The sequence below is a fragment of the Jatropha curcas genome, chromosome 1 (assembly GCF_041381405.1).
Source record: "Jatropha curcas cultivar XTBG-Jc1 chromosome 1, XTBG_Jcur_1.0, whole genome shotgun sequence".
Classification (NCBI taxonomy): domain Eukaryota; kingdom Viridiplantae; phylum Streptophyta; class Magnoliopsida; order Malpighiales; family Euphorbiaceae; genus Jatropha; species Jatropha curcas.
In genome coordinates, this window is record NC_143151.1 from 34,844,843 (window position 1) to 34,869,060 (window position 24,218).

The window sequence follows — 24,218 nt, forward strand, 5'->3', positions numbered from 1 at the left end:
CTCCTACAAAAAGAATAAATATAGAAGAAAATTATTTTTAATTTTGAAAAGAATACAAATATGGAAACATAAAATTTTAATTTGATTTATAATTATTCTTTTCCCATTTTCTTCCTAATTCAAAAACTAAATATATTGAATCCAACATCTCATATTCTTTTGTAAAATCCACATCAAAATGAGAGTTAAGCAAATCAAATGCTTTTCTTTCTTGCCTGCAAAATGGTGGTGGGTCAAATTTGACAACTTGTCCTCTTCAGCAGGTAAGTATTTCTTGAACTTTCCCTCTTTACAGTTTAATGGTGGTGATTGTGACAAAATGGTGATTGTGCTCGTCAGCAGACAAAATGGTGGTGATTGTGACAAATCTATGATGATTTTAATTACATATATTAGTTTCCTTATTAGCTTTCTAACGCTTATCAACGAGAGAAATATTTCCAAAATCATAAGATTTCGTTGCTCTGATTCTTTCTGAGGAGAAGAACTTTGGTCGATTTCGCTAGTCGTATCAGCTGGAATTTACTCTAATGGTAATATACTCATTTAAAATGTCGGTGGAATTATTATATTAGGCAAGTTTTTATATAATAATTAATAATTAAAAAACAAATAGATAGGATATCCCCACCCGCGCATCATTGGGGATAAGATAAAAAGAAATTAAATTAGGAAGTAAGTCGTAAACAACAACTTTATCAATCCAAATGAGTCTATAAATACTCATTCAAGTGTACAGAGACGAGCACAACGCCTCTTCACTCTGCTCTACTCTACTCTTTTTGCTAAGATGGTGAGACGTTCGCTTTTGGGAGAGTGTCTGTTCCTGATAATGTTATCATGGTCCTCAATGGCAAAAATGGTTATGCTGGAGGGATCCCCATCAACGAAAATAACTGCCGACTACAGTTCCTACAGACGCAACCTCCTTGCCAATGGTCTCGCCATCACTCCTCCCATGGGGTATTTCTGATTACTTTCTTTTCTTTCTCTCATGTAGTCTAAAATAAATCCGTTTCTTTCTTGTTAATCTCACCACCTTATGCCTCGCATCACCTCTGTTAGATCAGAATTGAAGCATTGAGATTTTTTTTTTCTTCCAATTTATTTTGTCCCTGTGATGTTCATTCATTCTACAAAATATACTCTCCGACTCCAGGAGTTTCTAGTGTAGTTATCTTCTCCTCCTCCTCCTCCTTCTTCTTCTTCTTTTAATTAATAATTATTATAATTGGGGAACCTAAACTGAGCTGTTAAGTTGCAAATGGTATCTAGAAGTACATTGCTTAAATACCAATACGAATTATTAAATACAGTAAATGGGGTTTTTTGGTGGCAAAAACATAGATGTAGGTTCTCATCTGCTCGAATGAATTTTTCAAGAAAACTAATTAATTTAAAATATTTAGTTCGACCTTCTGTTCTTATCCTGATTCTTTAGTTGAATGTTGATAATCCTATGTGGAATCTGCTTTTTCTTTCTCATTCCTTATGCTTTTCTTTTTACTCTTAACTAATGCAGCTGGAATAGTTGGAATCACTTCAGTTGCAAAATCGATGAGAATGTCATCAAAGAAACCGGTAAAGTTGAAAACCCAGATTCTCCCATTTTTTTTTCTTCTCTTACAGGCTTAACCATCAATTCATACTTATTAACGGATTGTAATTAAATTTCACCTGTCATGTCAGGAAGCATATATACTAGTATTTAATAAGGATCATGTAATCAAGTTCCTATATATGGCAGGACTTTTAGTAAATCCATCATTTTCCTTGAGCTTGCAGTCTGCATTCCATTTCTATTTTCTATTTTGAAAACGCAACATCTCACTGCTATTATTTTGTTTGTGTCACAGCTGATGCCCTGGTTTCAACAGGTCTTCATAAACTTGGGTATAAATATGTTAATATAGGTAACGTTCCAATTGCTTTCTCTTTTTCTCTTTACATTTTCATAGATGTGTCAATAATACAAGCAGCCAACTTGACAATTTCGTGCACTTACAGATGATTGCTGGGCAGAAATTGCTCGTGATGAAAAGGTTTGAAATTTTCTTATTGTTCCTTCCAATTCCACTACAAAGAGGATTGTTTCTTGTACAATTTTTCCCAAATGCTCCAACTTGTTATTTGTTATGAAGGGATGAAAGAAACAAGTGGGATTAATCCCTAATTCATTTCAGGGAAACCTAGTGCCTAAGAACTCAACATTTCCATCTGGCATGAAAGCTCTGGCAGACTATGTTCACGGGAAAGGTCTTAAGTTAGGAATTTACTCGGATGCAGGGTATTGTGGCTCTACTATATACCTAACTGAAACAAGGAGAATATGATTTTCTTAAAATTTTCAATAATTATTCTGTTTATATGACTAAGTAAATAGGTTGATTCACATTATATTGCAGGTATTTTACTTGCAGCAAAACTATGCCAGGTTCACTTGGCCGTGAGGAACAAGATGCTATGACTTTCGCTTCGTGGGTAAGAATTTTAGCCGCCTCTACTAATATGGAAGGTCCAGCAATAGATTGTAGCTACAATATTAAAATTATTAACCAAGTGAAAATCCCATATCCCAGTATTCTGTACTAGTAATGCATTATGTTTGCAGGGTATTGATTATTTGAAGTATGATAATTGTAATAACGATGGTACAAAGCCAACTGTTAGGTAATTTATCCTGCCAAAATCATTATTGTTCTGTTCTCTATATTCTCTTAGTTAAGATTCTAGTTTCCAAATATCAATACTAAAAAATTCTATAATTTTCTTGTTTCTGCAGATACCCGATAATGACTCGTGCTTTGATGAAGACAGGACGCCCTATATTCTTCTCACTTTGTGAATGGTAAATAACAACTATTTTTTTTATAGCTCCGTATCATCTTTTTTTGCAATAAAATTGGATAAGGTATTTCGCTTGTCTTTGTTAGGGGAGACATGCATCCTGCTCTTTGGGGTGCTAAGGTAGGAAATAGCTGGAGAACAGCAAATGATATTTCTGATAATTGGGAAAGGTATTATTGGACTTTCAGGAAGGTTATGGTTAATAACAAAAAACTCCAGGTAAAAAAAATTCTTTATTGACCACTATTCTTTTCTTTTTGGCAGTATGGTCTCTAGAGCAGATATGAATGAGGTTTATGCTGACCTTGCAAGGCCTGGTGGTTGGAATGGTTTGTTATTGAGTTCTTTATAATAGCAAAATTCAGCAATTTACAATTTTAGATTTTGATAAAATTGGATTCATCTCTTAGAGTCTCATTATGGCTTGAATAGATCCTGACATGCTTGAGGTGGGTAATGGAGGAATGACGAAAGATGAATACATAGTCCATTTTAGTATTTGGGCCATGTCCAAGGTATTGTTAGATGACAGCGTCTTCTTGATTCCCACCACTTCATATCAAATCAAAAGCAAAATTTGATTCCAATGGAAACTTGTGCAGGCTCCTCTTCTTCTTGGTTGCGATGTAAGGAATATGACAAAAGAGGTAATGGAAATCATTTCCAATAAGGAGGTTATTGCTATTAACCAAGGTAACATGTAGCATTTTGCTGAAGAGTGATCTCATCTGTCTTTTTTGTGTGTCTAAATTCTGACTTCTGCCTGACCATTTAATATAGATCGACTTGGTGTTCAAGCTAAGAAGGTTAGGATGGAAGGTGACTTTGAGGTAAATTTAATAAAGAATTATCTCAAATAAGTGATCATGTTTTGCTTACCCTGTATATTTATCAGAAATCATTTATTGCTTCTGGCAACAGATTTGGGCTGGACCTCTCACAGGCTACAGAATAGTTGTTCTACTGCTCAACCGAGGCCCTTGGCGCGGTTCAATCACCGCCAACTGGGATGATGTTGGGATTCCCCTTGAAAGTTCAGTCCAAGCAAGAGATGTTTGGGAGGTATTATTTAGCTGTTTTTCTGTTTGCACCGAGTGTTGAGCATCCATCCAACATTGACACTAATTTGGTATTTGGGCTTTGTGTTATCTGATGCAGCACAAGACATTGAAGACACGATTCGTGGGGAACCTGACAGCGACCGTGGATTCCCATGCGTGCAAGATGTACATCTTGAAGCCTATCTCATAGAGTTTAGCATTCGAACATCGGTGTCTGTGCGTGTATAATGTTAGCAATGGAAAAATTTGAACTATAGCATGGATGGAAGAAGCCAAATTCAAATAACAATCATTCAATTAAATCAGTAATTTTTAGCATGCTATTGTAAGAAGTGGCGTTATCCTTAGATTTGACTTATTGTAATATAGCTGAATAATTGCTCATCGGCATTAAATCTTATAAAACTCGAAATATTGCAAAATGTGACTCTAAGAATCCGCGAGGACTTTGGATACAAATATTATTCCATCCCGAAATTAATTTGATAAATTTTTCTAATCTGCTCATTTAATTGAATGAATTAGCGCTTGTATTCAAATAGTATTTGCAAGATTACCAGATGAATGTTGACTCTCTAACCACGTGGTGTATTGGATGGATTCTGTACAACCCAATAAGCCAATTCTGATACCCTAGGCCAACGCCAAGGCCGTTTAGAGTGGCCGCACGCATGTGTTATTTTCTGTTGGATAAGTGAATTGGCATAGGAAGAGTCGGAGAGAGGAGCGCGGGGTAGAAGTGAGTAAGAGAACACAAAATTAGAAAATGTCGATAAGGTTGGGAATGGAGTTGCGGTTTGGATGGATTTCCAGCAGCTGCGCAAATGCACCGAGTCACTCCCAAAGAAAGTTGATACCTGGCCGTCTGCTACTCAGCGCTACTTCTTTTTCTTCTTCTGGCGATGATGATGCTCAGAAAAAGAATAGTGCGGTTATCTCAGGGACAACGGCAAGAGGACGGAGATTAGCAAGGATTCGGGAGGAGAAGAGGAAACGCGAACTCGATCGTCTTCATAACTATCCTTCCTGGGCCAAGTCAAACTCTGTCCTCTCCACTTTGTTTTTGTTTTATTGCCGCAATGAGTACTAATATTTGATTTGTTGCAGAGTTCTTGAAGATGCTTGCAAAAACGACGAAGAGCTTCGAGCTGTTCTTGGAGATAGCATTGGCAACCCCGAACTCATGAGGAAAAGAGTATTTACACATAACATACTTAATCACAGACAAATCAATTATTACAAGGATGCCCCTAATCCTTAATTGGTTATCACACAGGTTGAAGATAGAGTAAGGAAGAAAGGTCGCGACTTCTACAAGTCAAAAACGGGTTCAGTCCTTGCCTTCAAAGTCAGCTTTAGAGAGTATGTATCCCTAATTCAGTTGTGTGCATTTGTTCACCTCTCTATCTCATGTCATATTAGATTTAGAAAAAAAACGTTTATGTTTCATTTTAAGTTCCCTTTAGTTATGTTTCCATTTTACTGTTGCCTCCTCATAGTTTATATTTGTGTGTCTTTCACTTTATATGAGATAATGGAATTACAGCAAGGAGTTTATTTTTCTTTTCCTATATTGCACTGAAAAATGTTGTCTATTCCTTTTTCTTCCGCAGTAATAAAAGCAAGCTAACCAATGGGAGCCTTAGTAATCATCTAACTCGGATTGTGTCATTCAATTCTTTTTTTTTTTCAAAATTTTCTTGTGCCTGACAGCTTCAATCCTGTGGATTCCTTCATATGGTTTGAATTGTATGGATCTCCATCTGATAGAGATGTTGATCTCATCGGCAGTGTAAGTAAATATCCTAATGTCCCTTCTTGATATTTCCAGTGGTTCTAAATTCTTATTAGATTTATTGTAAGCATCTTGGAGATGGAAATTACTGGAAAGGGTATGCTTTATTGCTTCAGAATCTATAGTTCTTGACCATTGGAGATCTATGCAGACTATTCAGTCATGGTATGTTATGGGGCGCTTGGGTGCCTTCAATTCTTCAAATTTGCAGGTTTGGCTATAGTCTCCTCCTAAGACTGCTCAAGTTTTCTATGCATGCATATGTTTTTTGATTGAATGTTTTATGTATTACTGGCTTGTGAATGCTCAACAAGTTATATAGTTTATTTAATCAACTCTAAAAAACAAAAGGCCTTTTCCATTCAGACAAAATAAGCTTATTTCTAATTGTTTGAAGAATAAGTTGGATGTCCAATAAGCTGAAATAAACAGCTCCTACATCTGCAAGAGTAACTTGTTTCGAGATGGAAGCTTTTGCTTTCTAATTCCAGTTTCCTGTGCCGTTACAAGTTTACAAATATTTTGCATGTTTCTTACATCTGGGTAAAGTTTGTATTACAGATGGATTTTAACAAAATATATGAATTCTAGTTAAATTGAAGGTTATCATAGCGAATTGCCATATTTGAAAAAGAATGCACGGTGGTATATGAAAAATCAATGATCCTAGAAAAGCACAAATTATTGAAAAACAAAAGTAATCACAAATAACTTGTAATTACCATGTATCAATGAACCTAATCTAACGCAGTAATAGAGGAACTAGTGGTTTAGCTCTATAGAAATGCAAAAGAAGCTTCCTTTGCAGAATGTATTGTGCAAAAAAAAAAAAAAAAAAAAAAAAAAAAGGAAAGAATGGAATAAAAACAAAAGGAAATGAATATAGTGAATATTTGTAGCAAGGACTCATTGTCACCCAGTTTTGGTGATTTTATCTCCTATTGATCCTTTGTCTGTTGCACAATAAGGACGCATGTTATCAGCCTTGCTTAAGTTTAAATTTTACGTCCAATTCCATTGAAAGCTATAATTAATAAAAGGGATAGAGTGGCCTCTAGCTGTTGGTTTCCTAAGTTCCAGCAGCTCTCTTATTCACCAAAATGTAGAAATGGACCAAGGCAGATCATTGAGAAACATCTTTCCTTCCACCAACTGGCAAGAGTAATGAGACACCCCCATATCTCTAGCAAAGAATGTACAACATTGAGCTACAGAAGGAAAAAAAAAAATTCTAAGTGGTTTTAACGAATTCTGTGGCATTCTAATCCATAATGATTGAATTGCATGCATATTTTGGTGATGTTTAATAGGATGAAAGGAGATATTCTGATAACAACATTTAAAAAAGTTACAATTTAATTGTACCATAAAATATTTGACAGATGCTGTCGAATAAAATTCTCTCTATAATAGGTTTTATCATGCAAATGAAACTGAAAGGTGTTAATTTCACTTGTGGCAGCTGGCAAATCAATCAATGGAGTACAATCCCCTCTATGATGCAGATAAGGGCTTTAAAGTGATGCCATCATCTTTCCATGATATCAGTGATGTTGAGTTTCAAGATAGCTGGGGCCGTTTTTGGTGAGTGCCTAGACTTTACTATATAAGGAATGGAGTGGCGCAAGAATTCTTGTGGCGTGTTCTCATATAGAAGATCTCTGAACTATCAATTATATGCATGTGTAACAGGGTAGATCTTGGGACATCTGATTTTTTTGCTATAGATGTGCTTATCAACTGCTTAACTGTATTGAGTTCGGAGTAAGTCTGATCCAAGGGTTGCTTTTCACTGAATTCCCTCATTCGCTTGTTTTCCAAGCTGGTTCTGTAATTTTCTTAATTTCTCGATGGCAGATATTTAGGCATTCAGCAGGTAGTTTTTGGAGGCCGCCGAATAGGTGATTGGGAGGAGGGAATGACCAACCCTAATGATGGGTACAAGTACTTCAAGATCTAATTAAATTTGGAGCTGTTGATAGTAAGTTTTAATCTGTATTATTTACAAGTCTTTTTTTTCTTTTGCCAGTTGGATGAGATGTTTTTTTGAATGTTTTTGTGATGAATATTTTCATCTTTTACATGATATTAGTAAGATGTTTAATTTCTACATCTAGTTTTGATGAGGAAAATCTAAGTTCATAAATTGTTGAACCAATGAAAACTTATAAGCAGCATTTTGATTTGTGTGATTGAACATTGAATATTCTCGGTCATATTATATGTCAATTAGTAGTATGAGACCTGTATTAAGATAATTGTGAAAGTCGTATTCAAAAGACAAGCATTGGGCCTAGAGTGCTTCCCCTTGCCCAGGAAAAGAAAGCTTAAGCAGCTAGAGAAACGGGCACGTTCATGCATACATGTTCTTTAAGGTTCACAGCATAGTATTTAGTATGATGAATCAATTTGTAACACCTGAAGTGTCAATACCAGCGTTTCATTGGAATTTTATGGTTTACTTTTCACCAAGCGTTCTATGATTGGTCTAAAACGAAGTTTTGGTACATCAAAAAATTCTCAAAACACATTGGACAAGAAAACGCTTTGTTATGGATTTGTCAAATTGAGATTCCTATCGTCCGCTGATTTAGTGAAGTCAAGACTCGTATACAAGGTCTTTAGATCTCTTTAAAGGACATAACGATCTCTCAATTGACTGCATACTTGGAAGGCAATATGCAATATCAATCTACTCGTAGGCTTAAAGGCCCTTCTTTTCCCTCACTTCTTCTTTGTCTTGTAGATTCCTACAATATTAGCTCCCAAAAGGATCCTTAAATTTTTGGTAACTATCAATTAGAGTCAAAGTTATTCTTTCATGGGGTGTATAACGGTAGGTTCAATTTGAAATCAAACCGAACTGGTTCAGTTCCTACAAATTTTTTTTGGGCCAATTCAATTTTAAGCCAACTGATTCAGATTCATGAAACCGAGACCAACCAAAGAAAATTTCAGTTTTCAACCATTTAAACTGGTAACCGATGCTCTTTCTGAGAAAACTGACCAAAGCGAACCGGTTTGGCTGGTACAAACTGAAGTATGCACCTTAGGAAAACATAAAATCACTCAAATGCCCCTGCTCTATGCTCTTTGAAAAACTCCCAACTGCTGTACAAATGAATAGTTACTTGCCAAAACGATTAATTTAATTCCCACATGAAATTTCCTTTGTCTCTGCATCAAAGACCCTAGAGGCTTGTGGTGCCAAGGCCTATGAAAGGGGCACCTACAGAGCACGGCGTTGGAAATGCACTAGTGATTAATTTCCTTGAGAGAAGCTGCAAAATTAAACGACCACAACCACTATATCTTTTATCTGCTTGAAAGAAGTTTGGATTGTTCAATTACAACATGCAACCCTTAAAGAATTGGAATGACATTGCAAATAATGCAGTCTTGGTTCGGAAGTCACAAACAAACATTTGTTCATAAAGGGAAACAACGGATATGATTGCATCTCTGGATAATGAGCATTCAATACGCAAAAAGCAGAATTCATTCAAGATCCAAAAATTTTTGAAAATTCCTTGAAAACTCAGTGAATTCCTACCACTTGAATATGCACCTGAACTGTCACAAGGACAAACTAGATTCAAACGACTCTCCAAAAAAAGAATACAAAAAACCAGTTTAACATTAAATGATTACCAAAATCCAGCATGCCCAACAAATGAAACTGCTGCTGCGATCTGAAATGCTGAAAATCATTGCTCAAGAAATACTATGATAAGGTGGAGTAATTCGTGCTCCACACTTGCCCCATTCCTTATTCTTTATTATTCTGTGAGTTAACTACTTTATCCCATATTTAATTTCTTTCAAGAACCATCAACCAGCTCTGTGGAGACATGGAAAGTCTAAGTAGCTTCATTTGCCCTCACCAGAATCGGCTATCAAGCATGGAATAACATCGAGTTCTTGGATTTTCCATTATCAAATGCCAAAACATCAAACACTGTCAATCGCCTTATTTTTCTTCACAATATATACACGTCTTTTATTAAACATTTCCCTGTCTATAAAATATAAATGTATAACTTCAAACAGCCATATTGATCTCAATGTTAACTTTCAAAATCCAGATACATAAATAGCATTTTCTCACATATGAACTCTTTCGTACCTGGAGTTCAAGTTTGTGATATTGTGCATAGGTCTAGATGCAACTTGAATTCAGGTGGACAAGATCTTTTACAACCACTAAATTTATTACTTGTGGGTAATGATTTCATTTGCATCTGGGTATTGAAGAAAATGAGAGATCTCAAAAGAGGCAAGGACTAGAAATAGAGTAAAGAGAGGACTTATCTGTACAAGGAATTTTATGGGTCATGTAGTGACGGTGATTACAGTATTAATGGTGGTAAGGATGTAGGGAGTGGATCCAACCTTTATTTTTATGGCTGTTGCAGGTTGTGAAGATATAGAGGAGGGATGTAATGTGGACTTCCATGGCAAAGAACTCCATCACGCTGTGTACTTGATATATTACAATAACTCAAGGGTAAAGTAGTTATTTCTCTAAACAGAAAAAAGACAATGGGGCAAAATTAGCACCTCGCATTGTAATAATATGATAAATTCAAAAGGCATATCACGTCCAGAAGATAAAGATCTGCATCTTTCAACACTGTTGCCCATCAAAAATGACAGGAAAACCAGGCGCGTGAGCAGTTATCTTATTGGAAATGACCAGCATTAGCTTCAGATATGCCAGTGATCAAACATTGCATGGTACAGTAGAAGCAAAAAGGGACGAGCAAAAGAAGAATGGAAACAGAAATTAAAGCTCTATGGTGAAGCTCATCAGTCTTGGCATACTCACATCAGCCATTTAGCAGTCAAAATTAGCATTAATGCTTTACAATTAAGAGTATCACCAATCATATGTCAGTAGCTACAAGTTGTAAGCAATTTTATTTTTCTCTTAAAGCCATAATTTTATTATTCATGGATATATTAACATCAATCCATACAATAGATAGAAATTTTAAATTCAGCAGCACAAGAAATGCCTCAAAGAAATGGGAAATGAACATAGAATTCATTTCATTCTCAATAATACAATTCATTTTTGTAAATGACATGCCGTGTTTTGCATGTTATGCATTAAACATAGAATCCCTTTGCAAATTCTTCTATTTTTAGTAACCTCAAATTTCTAATCCGTCTTGTTTAACATATATTTGCAAATTCTAACAATATGACTAAAATATAACTAAATATTAATGATGTAAAATTCCAAACGAGTTTTTGTGCTTACCAGACAAGTGAATTTAGGTTTGTAATTGAATTTAATTCAGACCTAACAAGCTCAGAAACTGAACTAGGAATTCATATAAATTGCAGCAAGAGGCTGAAGAGCATCAAATTATTTTATATCAAATGACGATAGAATGAGGAAAACGTACTTGAGAAAAAGTTTTCTCATCCCCCGTGTTGTTTCACTGATGTCCCGAAATTGGGTCATAGAAGGAAGCGGTTATGAATTTCTTATATTTATACATACCAAGAAAGTGTAGAATAGCAAAATAATTAAGCATGTTAAATACATATAACACTGCATTAATTTGACAAGTTAATATAATGATATATTGAGAGAGAGGGGAGGTAAAAGTATTTGCCTGGTATGACAGAGGAAGAAGAAGCAAAGCATATTGAATTGTAAAATGCTAATCAAGGTACTCAAACTCGTCCTCCTTGAGATGGGCAAAGAATTTGACAGGGCCACGTCCCTCAATGTCCATCGTAAACTCCACCTTGTAAGGAAGATTTGCGGAAATTCGTTTGCCCTTCCAGAGAGCGACGTACTGCTTGAGATTACCTTCTTTCCCAGTCAGATCTACTTCCGGCACTCGAGGCACGTGGTACACCTTCAGAGGAACCTTCACCCTAACCCTCGCCCCAATTTTCTTCTCAGCTTGTTCCTCTTCTTCTTCGTCTTCTCCTTCTGTGACTGTTATTGACGAAGAGGACAAAGATGATATAGCCGATTTGCATGAAATCAGCCTATTTGTTTTCCCACTTGTCGTTATACTAGCTGAGGTAGTGGAGCAGCGGTGGTGTTTAATGTTGGAGCTGATAATCATCATATCATTATTAATCTTGCTATGAGGAGCAGCCACACATAGAGAACAAGAAGAAGATGATGATGGATTAAAAAGTAATTTCGTCGTGGTGAAATTGTTGGTGGTCATTGCGGTGGTGGCGCGATTGAGGGGGGAACAGGCTGAGGCTGCTCCCCCGGCCGACGGTAAAGCCAGAGTTGTTGCGCTCATATTCCCAGCACTTTCTCTACCAAAAATACTGATCTTCAATTTTTTAGATTTGTCATAGAAGTCTATGTGGGCTGGATTTCTCCTTTACTCCATCTCCATGCGGCCATGACTTTCTCAGCTAACCGTTGGATAGACGCACAGTAAAGTAGTACATACGGCAACGATCTTTCCTCTATTGAATTTTTGTATCCCAGAGTTAACCTTCTCTCCAACGTAACTATATAAAATAAAAATTTGGAAAAATAATTATATGGTCTCGACGTTTTTGACTAAATTAATTAATTAATTAGTCCTTACCGTTTTACAATATTAATTAGTAGTCGCTGAAATTTATCTCTATCAAACTATTTGATTCTTACGTCCAATTAATTAAAATTTGACATTTGGTTGTGAAAATACTAAAAACCTTGTTTATATCTTTCTCCGTTTCTACAGAAGACCAGACAACCTTTTTGTCTCTTTCTCCCAAACAATCAAATAATCATCTTTCTCCTTAATTGTCATTAATTAAGTAACATTTTAAAGAGTTCCAATAAACTAAATCTCTATGCGACAATTTATATATTTTTAAAAAGTTTCAAGAAACTAAATCTCTATGAAACATTTTATTAAACATATTATGTGTCAACTATAATTCATCAAAAGATTCATATATTCAAATTAAAATATTTGCTACAAATAGATACCACAGTAATATTTGAGACATAATTATCAAAAACACAATGAAATATTACAAAACGTGTTCTGAATCTTCAAAAGTAGAGAACAATAACAATGCAAAATTGTAAAATTAAGAGAACTTATCAGATTTACCGTCATCATAATTATCAGATTTCACTCAACTCTTATGACCCACCCCACTTTCACTGTCAAAGCCTTATTTCACCAATCACCCTATTATTTAACTTAAGCATAAACTCAGATCGGCTTTGAATGACAATGCCGATCTGAGTTTATGCATTCAGTTGACACTAGCTCTAAAGAAGCTAGTGTCAACTGAATGACTAATAGCTATGGTGGGCTTCCTCGTTGAGGAGGCGTTGCTGTTGTTGTTTGCGCAAAGAAGAGGAAGAAAGATAGTTTAGGTTGAAGGGTAAATTATTGTCATTTTAGATTAATTATCTCTCATCCCTCTTACGTTTTCAATGGTTTTAATGGCAAAATATGGAGAAAGTGGATGGAAAGACCAAGTGGTTTGACGGAGTTAAATCTTAAGAACCAATTAATTAATATTATCAAACCGCAGGGATGACTTAGTTAGTTTGGTCAAACTTAAAACGAATTAATTATTTTCCCTTTGAAGATTTACAATTATTACTATCTTATTCATTTTTCCAAAATAAGTTATTTAAAGTTTTAAAAAATAATGATAATTTTTATTTATTTTATTGTTAGACATTTTTCATTTATTTATGCAATAGAAATTATATATTATTATCTTTTTAAAATATATTTCCCTAACAAAAATTAACCCTAATATTGTATTCTATTTAATCTTGGATCACAATTGTTTTCCTTTTGATAATATGCTAATTATTTGTTTAGAGATTATATATCAGACAAAAGGTTTTAGGATTTGCCAATAATTTCGCTTTCAAATTATTGTTTTTGTTAAATGCAGAAATAATTTGAGTGATATTTATTAGACTGTTTTTTTAATTTTATCCTTTTCTTCTTGGTTTTTTATAATTTTTGCCTATACTGCTACTTTTTTTGAGTTGCTTTTTGATCTAGTTTTACGAGAACAAAAATTTATAAAAAAACAAAAACAATTTAATGGAGATTTTAATTATTTGGGAATAGGGCTATAAAAGAAAAAATATATACCTAGCATTTTTTGTAGCCAAAAATATAAAATAGAAAAATATTATGAAAAAAAAAAAAAAATGCTAAATCGGCCTATAGAAGGTTTATTTGAAATTGTGATGATGAATTCTGCATCCATCACTGCTAGCTTATTATAAATTCTAATTGAAATTGGTTTAGCTTATTTTGAATTTATTTATACCTAACAGAGCTTTAAATCCACAAATGTAACGTCATCGGATGAGAAATCTGTGATCTCCAATGAGAGGTAGAGGATGAAAGTTGCCCCTTAATCCAATCTTTATGGATAGCAAAAGACGACCTACAAAGCGTATGCACACCCATTAAGCGTCCCCTTTCAAAACATGGAGTCACGACCTGCACGCCCCAGCCATTACCATCTCAAGTAACAACCTTATCCTCGAGACTTTGAAATATAAAATCCCATTTGTTTGTTTGTTTCTACCACTGACATTAGCACCACATGAAGAATTCTGGAAAAATGCTAATGTCACCACAGTGTTTTACAATATCAACATCATGATGCGTCACAAATTGATGATGAGGGAAGCAAAGAGACAAACCCACACCCCGCACATAAAAACAGAATAATAAACGCCAGAAATTTCAATACATTGAGCAGCTCATGCCAACGAATAAGAGAATACACAATGGAACAAAGTAGGGATCACAATAAACAACAGGCAACTGATACATGATCGCAGAAAACATTTACAAGGACCTCGTATGCAATGGCACAATCATGAGGGGGTAGAAATAAAAAATAAAAAAATAAAAAAGAAAGTATATTTTTGCTTGTTTAAAGATAATGCCCTGCACATAGCACAATCGCAATTTGGAGAGATAGAAATTACCACCAGAACCTTGCAGAGAGTTGAAAAAGATGGCTGGAAGTTGCTATATGTGATGGCTCGGTGACCGACCAATAAGTCTGCACTGTTCTGGCAGCAAGTAAGAGATTACTTGTCCATTAAGGGGAAAAAGCTCACCATCAATGCCACAACCATTGTGGGAATGTTTACCAGTTTTTATCTTCACGGACTTCACCTGCAGAGGTTGGGTTTAGATGGTGCAACAAAATCTATTTCACCCTTAAATAGTATGCTGCCTACTAGAATGCTGCATGCATATATGTGTATTTTTTTCCCCTCTAGATACAAATACAGAACACCAGATCGTGACCATGTTGTATCCTTAAACCCTAAACCAAAACAGCTATTAGAGTTCCCACATTCATGCTTGTCATCCAACTAATATCATTGAGGCTGCTGGCAGATGTCTAAAAAACTTTAAATGTTTGTTTATTAAGAGGTTGTTTGTTTATTAAGATGTTGAGACAAATTCAGATCAGCAATTATATTGATTGAAAACTTGATATTTAGATTGTGAACATTACTGAAAGTTGGGAAATGTTGCACTTAAAGAAGTGGATGCCTAGTATCTAAAATCCAAAACTGGCTCTTTGAAGCATGGAACCTAAACTTCAAACACGCAGGGAAATCATGCAGAGATTTTCACACTACCCTACCAACTCTCTTTACCTCAAAGTTGCACGCAAACAGGACAATGAAATAACAACGAGGAACCAATTGGATCCATCTTGGGAGTAGAGATGGGTTAAGGACCTATCTTGGAAGTTGGAACCCCAACTTTCTCTCGACAGAGAGAGCGAGTATACCTAGGCAAGGCCACCGGTTCGGTTTGAACCGGAACCAAACCATACTGTAGACGAACCGAAACCGGTGGTTCAAAATTTTAAACCGGAACCGGCGGTTCAAGGGTCGGTTAAGGTTCATGTGAATGTTAAAATATGAACCAGAACCGGCAGTTAACCGGCGGTTCTGGTCTGATTCGAACCGAAAATTTTTTATGTTTATTTTCAAAATGATAATCACTTAGCCTATTTTATACATCTTTAAAAGTCTCAATAATATTATACTACATGATATACTTTATTTAAGAAATTTTTTTTTTAAAAATACACTTTACTTTAAAAGTTAAAAATCTAAAAAGTAAAATGGTAAAAAAAGAGAGAAATATTTAGTTTAAACTTATATTATTTTTAACTTTTTTTTTACCCTTTTAAATTGTTTGCTAAGTTTAAAATTACATTCTTTTTAAGCATTTTTCAAAATATTCTTATAATTTATTTAATTAATAACATTTAAACAAAATAAAGTGATAATTTATTTGATTATTTTGTAAAATTAATTAATTTTATTCCTATATGAGTATAAGCATTCTAAAATTTACTTAAAATAAAATTTACCAATATTTTTTAAAGTCATATTAATATGTACAAAAGAAAGATGTAACATTAAAACCGATTTTTTTTTTAAAAAAACATATATCGCCGGAAACCGTGAACGGAACCGGAACCGGCGGTTCAAGGGCCGGTTCAGGTTCAACATTTTAAAAAATTTGAACCGTCGGTTCCGTGAACCAGAACCGGCGGTTCAATGAACCGGGCATGCCTAAGTATACCCCTACTTGGCCTCTCCAATCCCATTGGGACCAAGGTCATATATTCAACCTCCAAACATTCCCCAAAAAAACAAAATGAAATGATGATGATCATTCAGCACATTTATGTGCATAAGCACATGTAAGCAGAAACCAACATAGAAGCCTCCCCACTTCTCCCTTTACTTTTATTTTTTTAAGGCTTCAGTCTTGAAATGATATGATAGTCCGAGCACTCAGGTTTTTACAGTTTCCATATCTCAAGTTGATGGTACATGTCTCAATTACAGTTTGTATATTCTCAGGTTTACTGGATTAACCTGCCGATGCAGAAATGCTCTAAACAAAAACAGCAAGTTCATGATACATATATATTTGCCATCTCCTTAAGTTCACTGAATGAGCTAAATTATGAACATGGTCATATCAGTCAGTTAAATTGCAGATTAATGTAATTCTATAGAAAGCTAGACTCAGTATGCAGTTCTCTGGAATTAAAATGAAACTTTTGTTTTTACGTGCAAAAGCACATGACCATACCTTAATGTATTCGACATATGGTAATGAAAGATGCCGCCCCATCTGCAACAGCAAGAAAAACCTCAATAACCTTAGTCGTCCACTCCCATGAACTAAGAGCAAATCCATGGTATTGTCATCATGTTCAGCCCTTGGTGCTACCACCTGGGAACTCTGAACCGTTCTGCAAGCATGATTACAAACCAGTATGCCAAGAAATTGTCCCTTCTTCACTTCCCATTTATCTTCAAATCTAGGCACAACTTCCTTTTTCATCACTGCTTCTACATCATCTGATGGCCCTGGCAATTCAATAGGGTTTTCCAGATCCCAATTAGGCTCACTATCCCATTTTGGTTCAGCATCCCAAATTGGACCTGGATCAGATAATGTTGAGGAGATATCCTCTCTATCATTTGTTGCTGCATTTCCCCAGGAACATCTAGAGGAATCATGTGTAGAGGTCAATCCAGTCCATCCTTTATCTGTCCTCGACTTTGACCTCGTTCTTGGCCAATTTGGAGTTGTTGAGAGAGGTAATTGAGGATGAATAACTTCCGGCTCTGCCATTACATTGCTCCTCCCAGATGACAGGCGTTTTGCTTTTGGATCTAAGGCACGAACATATTCAGATGGTTCAGTGCTGGCATGAGTGCTACTGCAAGTTGTATCCAACTCGCCCCCAGACATTCGACTAGGGGTCATTATCGAGTCAATACTCGATAAACTAGATGCTCTAGGCATTCCTTCTGTGTTTGATCTCCTCATGATATCTGTGTAAAGGTCTGACATGTCAACCACCTCTCTCTCTGATTGTTTTCCATCCCGATCTGTTTCTGATGCAGGTAGATATTCCAAATCATAGCTGTATTTTGGTAAGCATAAAAACTTCAGAAATCCAGCAACAAAGTAACGCAGAGGACCGAAGCGTTTCTGATATTTCTCAGAAAGTTCCAACACTGCAGCACATAGAAAAGACATAAAAATGATTAAGAAAATACATAAAGATGATTGAAAAATCATCTCTATGAATGTCTTGAGAAACCATTTGTAAAGAAATTCACAAGCATGAATCGTCTCCACAACAAGATATAAATGTTATCATCAGTCTAGAACAACAACTACACCTTAATTCCAGGCTAGCTGGGAGCAGTCATCAATCTATATAACACACACACACACACACCACCCAACAACCCCCCACAAAAAAAAAAAAAAAAAAAAAAAAAAAAAAAAAAAAAAAGAATGAAAAAAGCAAGAAACAAAACTCAACCATTTACCTGTAGTACTGGCTGAATTTGAAGGAAGAAATACAACAGCTCCAGCCAGTAATCACACAAATGTCAAATATTGAATCCACCCTCCACTAGTTATATACTGTACTAGACATCAATCAATGACTGAATATTTATAGAATTTAATTATCTCACTTCAATAATGAACAATCTCTTAGCACCTAAATAACATATCACATAAATGGAACCTTCATAAAGGATTCAATCTTTGGTTTCCACCCTCAAAAGAAAACAGACCTTTTAATTGCTCATGTGATACTGATAATGCATTCACTAGGGCAAGAGCATGTTCTTTATGAAAGTGTGAAACATCTACACCATAGCATTTAATACATCATAGTTATATCATTTGTCTTAGATGCTTCATTTAATTTTCAAGATTCAACATGTATATCTTTAATCAAGCAACAGCTCGTGGTGAATAATAAAGTGAGTTTTGTAGATATTGCATGCTACATGTCCAATTCAGATAATATAAATTCGAACCTAAAAAGTTCTTCTAAGGTTTTTTAACTTCCCCATTCATTGACACAATCATTGTGAACTTACCATCACTGACAAAACCATAATATGAAACTGTCATCCCAAAGTGAATAATGCCACTCTGTATCCACTCAACGGCAAAGACATCTGTAGCAGTAAGACCCCCCTGAAAACAATAAAAAAAATGTCAATAGCAAGTGGGGTTTTCCTCGAGATATAAACTTAAAGGAAGACCATAATTTGGAATTTGTAATTTCAGAACTTCAAATGCCATTAGCATGCCTGTGCATGTGCATATCAGTTAGTACAGTATGTATACGATGCAATCTAAAATACAATATTTATCAGCCTGTGCCATTTTGCAACTTCGCAAATTGCATTACCAGTACAGATCAAAATGGTGCTAGTGCATTAGTATTCACTGATAAGGAAATATATTGTTACATCATAGCAGCCTTCCTTTTGAGTCATTTGCCTTTCCTTTTTTTTTTTTTTTAAAAGAAAATAAAAGAAAAATAAGGGAAGCATCAAAACCATAGCCATGATTATTATCAAGCTGATCAAATGGCCTGGCACCAAATCGGCTATTCAAATTCATGAACAATCAAACATATCAAATTGTTTAGGAATTTCAGCAACCGCTGGTCAATTACCTTCACAATAGCTATAGCAGCAGAAACTGGATCTCTAACACCCAAAACAGTCCAAACTAGCGAATTATCTGAACCAGCAGGTATAATTCCAATTGGTATGGAAATTCCTTCTTTCTGGTTGTCTCTACTAAGTAGACCATTCAAAACCTGCAAAATAAAAAGTGGTTTCACATGATTTGTTTAACACAATTAAATAAAGAAAAAATAGGCCCTTGGTGACACACTTCAGGAATATTGAACTAATAACTAGGCTTTTCACTAGATCCAACATGGCACATTCCAACAAAGTCCACAAATAAAAACTGAATAGACAGAATACTATATCATAATGCAGGCTAACATATTACATGAAACAAGGATTTCAATACAAAACTAGATGCAGAAGACTAACCTCATTGATAATTCCATCACCGCCTACGCATATAATCCCTGAACGTATGGCAATGGATAAATGGGCAAATTGGTTAAGATCATGGAAGTCCTCAAAAAGCACAAGCAAGAAAAAAAAGAAAGGGGCGTTATACAGTAGCTTATTACCATCAGGACACGTGCTAATGTCAACATTAGATGCAAGATTTCTAGCGTGACCTGCAGATGATGTTTTGACTACCTCCAATTTGAACCCAGCAAGCTGCCATAGTTTACACTTTGACTCTAAGTGTCGGAACAATATTTAGCACAACATGTTATTGAGCTTTTCATTGCTCATGATAAAGTACAACAAGAAAGGAAAAGACAGGGTAAAACGCCCCTCTCTCCCCACCACCACCACAAAAAAAAAAAAAAAAAAAAAAAAAAACACAAACAGGAAATGGAAATGGTAAAAATATATTCTGAACAAGGATGCAGATTCTTTAAAACAACACTAAACAGTAGCAAGATCAGGCCTTACACAAGTAATTTATAATTAGGAATGAACCGCAAAGGTTTCATATCAACTTATTCCAAAATTATGAAGTACAAAGGTTTGCAATAATAGTTTTTATTAATAATAATAGCACTTACGCTCAAAAGTTCATGTCTCTCATATCCGTAAAAGCCGTTGGATGAACTGAACTTATTTGAATTCAGTACTCAACGGAATTAGCAAAATTAAATAGAATTAGTAGTTTCACGACTGCAATAACTAGTTGAGAACAGAGAATGCAGATTCATTATTAGCAGGACCAAACTGAACAATAGAATTTTACCATTAGGAATATAACAATTCCACATAAATTCCTTCCTCCTAAACCCTACAATTAAGGTTTGCGATTATAGTTATCTCCAATGTTCATATCTTGCACATCCATAAAAGGGGCTGGATGGCTTCAAATTATGAGAATCCAGCGGGAATGATGCTTGATAGATATAATATAAGGTTAGATGTCCCAACTGGGCCAACTCCTCAAAATTATCTAGGTTTAAGTTAATGTACATGCAGCATAATGGGCTAGCCAATGTGTTGAACAAGGGGTGCAATTTCCAAGATTCATTAAGCTGAAATGCTGTATTTGATAAGCATAATTATAAATCATTTGTACAGGCTATTTAGGCTAATCATACATCAAGGACTGACACATTAAAGCAGGCATAAAATTTAGTGCAAGGCAAATAACTGGAAAGTAAAGCTAGGGTAAGAAACATCAATAATTGCAATCCCATAGCAATGGCAATGACAGTATCCTGTTGGCAATTATGTTAATGTCCAGAAATCATGGCATTTTAGCATCAAAGGCCTCGTGAGTTTGATTACAAAATTATAGTAGTGGTGGTGATGCCTGAAATAGTAGAGATTCCAGTATCTTTTCATTTGTGGTGTAAAAACATTCTATAATATGCAGGTTAAGAGAAAATGCAAGTTCACCTAATAGAAGAAATTCTCGTTAAACTTGGCCTTTTCAATCCCCTTTTCTAGTTGGATTGGGAGAGGGGAAGAGGAGAGGTGGAAGAAACAACACTAAGCATTTTGCATCAAGAATGACAAACTATCTAATATACAAATGACATACATTAGCAGTGAATTATATGAATCTAGAGGAATTTCATGCTAATAGTCTCAAAGACATTTTGGATGGTAATTTCTGAACACTTTTGCAAAAATGACGATGTTAAATCAGATGGAAATGCAAATAAAATTACATTTACGGACCTTAAATATCGGTTCCACGATGCCATGGAAAACTTTACTTGAACGACCACGTCCTGAGCGTGGATTCAAGATGACGAGCATTTTAGGTGGACTCTTACACTTGAACAGCAACTCTGGAGGAGTGTCTGTTGGCAGTAATTCAGAAGAAGCATGCTTCTTTGAAGAAACTAAAGGATGAGGCAAACAATTCACGTAACAATGCTGATCTGCTAAACAACCAACCCATTGAAGTGCTTCTTCCACTGTAGAAGCCAAGAAGCGATAGTCCTTCCGACTTCTTTTAGGTTTTATAAAACAAGATAGACAGCAAGAGCCCTTTTTTATTGGATAAGAATGAACAGTGAAATGTCTTAGACCAATATTGTATGATACCTGTGAATATCATGTGGGCAAAATTTTTATCAGTTCATATTCTTGGTAGCAAAATGATGTGTGTGTGTATATATATATATATATATATATATATATATATATATATATATATATATATATATATATAGCATTACCGAAATAATGTCGTCAAGATGCAGCATCTGAGAGCCCCAAACAAGAGCCTTGCTAGTAAGCTTAGCATCGACAGCTTCTTGGTTGGATACATCTATAGGGCTTTGCTGTTGTGCATCTTTGGGAGAAGCGTTATCATGGAAGGAAGTCTTTCTCTTGTCCAAAATGAGTTTTCCAGAGAAGACGACGCATCCTAACAAATCAGACTTCTCATCTCCGCCTCCTATTATGTCTATTCTATGCTCTGGTACCTTGGCTTTGTCCAGTGGATCATCGGGTTTCGAAGAGGCTTTGACCTTCTTACTACGTTTCTCAGGGAAAACAATTGGGGACGAGTGCTGTCCTCCAGCCGTTGCAATTTGGGAACACAACCCCAGCCTCCTGATAGACTGCTGATGAAAGAGGGATTTGCTATTCTGGATACCAGTAATAGTGCTGCTAGCATTCCTCGACACACTTCCACTCTTATGCATATCTGTTCTGCTTGTGCTCTTCTTCCTATGATTGCGAAAGTGGACAACTGATGAAAACACAAAGAACAAGAATGAAGAGCTGGAGACTAACGGAGTACTTGGTTTGATAAATGAAATTTGCTATCTCACATGAGCTTGATCCAATTCCAACTTGCAAGGCGGTACATTAATCGGAATGATCAGATCAACTCGCACTTCAATTTTTCATTTCACTTGTATCGCCCAAAAATGATAAATTAAATTTGATGAAGTTCTAACAATATATGACCAGGATAGGATAAAATTGGGAAATCAGAGAATTGAGAGCTAAATTACCTTAGAATCTTACAGAGTATTGATACAAAACAGATCCTCTACTGTCCTTTTGACGATAGCAGCCTCTCAGATTGAATTAGCATTAACAACTGGAGGAGAGGAAGATTCATTCATTGAAAGTTGAAATCCACCTTAGGGATAGGCCCCTCTGTTTCGCTTCGTTTTCTTTTCCTTTTCCTTAGCTGCGGTAATGACTAATGAGTCCAGCTTTCCTCCCAAATATTATATACATAGGTGCTCGGTCAATTGAACTAGAAATAATAGTTCAGTGCCTATGAGAAATAAATAATAACGAAAAATTACGATTACATCCCTATATTTTTCAAACTACAATTAATATGCATTGCTGTTTGAGAAATACAGTTGAAATCTCTCTATTTTCATTCCATCCTAAATTTTTAAACCTTCCGTTCGATTTAGTAGGGTTGAGCAACCTTCTGAAAAAATATCGAAAAATTGAGCCAAATCGAATCTTTTGGATCTTTGGTTCGATTATTCTCAATTTCAGATATGGTAAATATTTTCAAATAATTTAGGATTTTCAATTTTGCTTGATTTTGGAGAAAAACTTTACGGTTAATTGATTCAAACCACAATTAGCATGCTGTCGTTTTTGCACAAATTTTACTAAAGCTATTTATCATAACATCATCTCTATTCTCTTATTCTCTCTCTATGTCCCTTTTTTTCTCTCTCTTTGTGATGAAGACTTTGCCCATCCCATCACCTCTCTCCCTTCGCTATCGACTTTTTCTGGCTAAAATCTATCGTTGAAAGCTGTTAAACGGTTTGCAATTAATTTATCTTGCGTATGTAATTCTAATTAACGCATCGAGCAGGTGAGATAAGCATGTTCGGCTGATCACAAGATCCCATACTATCACCCTGAAGACCCTATGTTGCGTCTCTTTTGAGTTCCCGCAAGTATACGGATCGCAACGTAGTAATAAAAGATCGATCCTACGAGGAACGGGTTAAGTTCACTTGCTACTTTACTCTTATTGATATGTTTACAGAAATATGAATATAGAATAGTTTTGTTTAATTTCTAGTTATGCTAAATCTAATTATTAATTAACTCTAGAGATCAGTGTGTAGTAAGATACTTAGAATAATTAATCATACATAGGATTTTCCCTTTATATGCAAAAGCTTGTAACATACAATGAATAATTCTTTAATTACATATGGTAAGATATAATTCAACCTCTCAGTATAGAATTATTCTATCTATTATATGTATTTCTACTTATAATAAATACCTTATCTTGTTAAATATTAAACCTAGTTCTTATTCTTTGATTATTTCAATAAGATAGATTTAACTTTAACAGAAATAAGTGAAATATGCATATGTAAATTCAACTAAGTGAATTAAATCTCTTTGATCTTTACTAAACTATTTCTTTCTGAGAATATAATTTAGTAACCTTGATTAAACAAAGATCAAAAGATAACTTAAGGAACTTTTATTGAATGCTACCAACTTAAATTGTTGCTTTGCATAGAAGAGTTATGAAGAACAACATACAACAAGTCTATAAAACAAGAGAAAGAAGTAATCTAACTCA

The 24,218-nt window shown here is 35.1% G+C and overlaps 4 protein-coding genes across 8 annotated transcripts; 2 read left to right on the plus strand and 2 right to left on the minus strand.

The window, feature by feature from the left end:
• Nucleotides 1-464: 464 nt before the first annotated feature.
• On the plus strand, nucleotides 465-4,330 carry LOC105631145 (alpha-galactosidase 1). Its single transcript, XM_012213148.3, has 15 exons — nucleotides 465-963; nucleotides 1,523-1,581; nucleotides 1,857-1,913; nucleotides 2,008-2,042; nucleotides 2,184-2,287; nucleotides 2,406-2,481; nucleotides 2,612-2,670; nucleotides 2,783-2,848; nucleotides 2,934-3,017; nucleotides 3,112-3,176; nucleotides 3,280-3,362; nucleotides 3,450-3,540; nucleotides 3,628-3,677; nucleotides 3,769-3,909; nucleotides 4,006-4,330. The coding sequence occupies exons 1-15, from the start codon at nucleotides 791-793 to the stop codon at nucleotides 4,096-4,098; spliced, it is 1,236 nt and encodes a 411-aa protein (XP_012068538.1). The 5' UTR covers nucleotides 465-790; the 3' UTR covers nucleotides 4,099-4,330.
• Nucleotides 4,331-4,479: 149 nt separating this feature from the next.
• On the plus strand, nucleotides 4,480-10,839 carry LOC105631146 (structural maintenance of chromosomes-like protein, putative (DUF3531)). Of its 2 annotated transcripts, XM_012213150.4 has the most exons (9): nucleotides 4,480-4,943; nucleotides 5,016-5,103; nucleotides 5,185-5,270; nucleotides 5,622-5,700; nucleotides 5,855-5,914; nucleotides 7,166-7,287; nucleotides 7,396-7,467; nucleotides 7,561-7,684; nucleotides 10,119-10,839. In XM_012213150.4, the coding sequence occupies exons 1-8, from the start codon at nucleotides 4,675-4,677 to the stop codon at nucleotides 7,661-7,663; spliced, it is 879 nt and encodes a 292-aa protein (XP_012068540.1). In that variant the 5' UTR covers nucleotides 4,480-4,674; the 3' UTR covers nucleotides 7,664-7,684; nucleotides 10,119-10,839. The 2 variants fall into 2 exon arrangements, with proteins under 2 accessions (XP_012068540.1, XP_012068539.1); XM_012213149.4 differs by lacking the exon at nucleotides 10,119-10,839 and having other exon boundaries at nucleotides 7,561-7,813.
• Nucleotides 10,840-11,152: 313 nt separating this feature from the next.
• LOC105631144 (ferredoxin-thioredoxin reductase, variable chain, chloroplastic) lies at nucleotides 11,153-12,040 on the minus strand. Its single transcript, NM_001308773.1, is given in 1 exon segment — nucleotides 11,153-12,040. A coding segment is annotated over 1 exon segment (606 nt). The 5' UTR covers nucleotides 11,985-12,040; the 3' UTR covers nucleotides 11,153-11,378.
• A 2,362-nt stretch (nucleotides 12,041-14,402) lies between these two features.
• On the minus strand, nucleotides 14,403-22,870 carry LCBK1 (long-chain base (LCB) kinase 1). Of its 4 annotated transcripts, none has more exons than XM_012213142.4 (10): nucleotides 22,648-22,870; nucleotides 22,462-22,544; nucleotides 21,862-22,357; nucleotides 21,356-21,727; nucleotides 19,762-19,855; nucleotides 19,616-19,653; nucleotides 19,225-19,371; nucleotides 18,638-18,737; nucleotides 16,815-17,752; nucleotides 14,403-14,858 (listed from the first exon to the last, which is right to left on the minus strand). In XM_012213142.4, the coding sequence occupies exons 2-10, from the start codon at nucleotides 22,497-22,499 to the stop codon at nucleotides 14,709-14,711; spliced, it is 2,373 nt and encodes a 790-aa protein (XP_012068532.1). In that variant the 5' UTR covers nucleotides 22,500-22,544; nucleotides 22,648-22,870; the 3' UTR covers nucleotides 14,403-14,708. The 4 variants fall into 4 exon arrangements, with proteins under 4 accessions (XP_012068532.1, XP_012068535.1, XP_012068536.1 ...); XM_012213145.4 differs by having other exon boundaries at nucleotides 21,862-22,379; XM_012213146.4 differs by lacking the exon at nucleotides 22,462-22,544.
• Nucleotides 22,871-24,218: the final 1,348 nt, after the last annotated feature.

Bases quoted from the DNA above. Each gene is read 5' to 3' on its own strand.
- LOC105631145 (XM_012213148.3), top strand. From the start codon at position 791: ATGGTGAGACGTTCGCTTTTGGGAGAGTGTCTGTTCCTGATAATGTTA. The intron at 1,914-2,007 runs GTAACGTTCCAA...GTGCACTTACAG, and splicing joins GTATAAATATGTTAATATAG to ATGATTGCTGGGCAGAAATT. The intron at 2,482-2,611 runs GTAAGAATTTTA...TTATGTTTGCAG, and splicing joins CTATGACTTTCGCTTCGTGG to GGTATTGATTATTTGAAGTA.
- LOC105631146 (XM_012213150.4), top strand. From the start codon at position 4,675: ATGTCGATAAGGTTGGGAATGGAGTTGCGGTTTGGATGGATTTCCAGC. The intron at 5,271-5,621 runs GTATGTATCCCT...TGTGCCTGACAG, and splicing joins TTCAAAGTCAGCTTTAGAGA to CTTCAATCCTGTGGATTCCT. The intron at 7,288-7,395 runs GTGAGTGCCTAG...CATGTGTAACAG, and splicing joins GATAGCTGGGGCCGTTTTTG to GGTAGATCTTGGGACATCTG.
- LCBK1 (XM_012213142.4), bottom strand. From the start codon at position 22,499: ATGTACCGCCTTGCAAGTTGGAATTGGATCAAGCTCAT. The intron at 19,856-21,355 runs GTCCGTAAATGT...AAACTATGGCAG, and splicing joins TCGTGGAACCGATATTTAAG to CTTGCTGGGTTCAAATTGGA. The intron at 18,738-19,224 runs GTAATTGACCAG...TATTGTTTTCAG, and splicing joins CTGCTATAGCTATTGTGAAG to GGGGGTCTTACTGCTACAGA.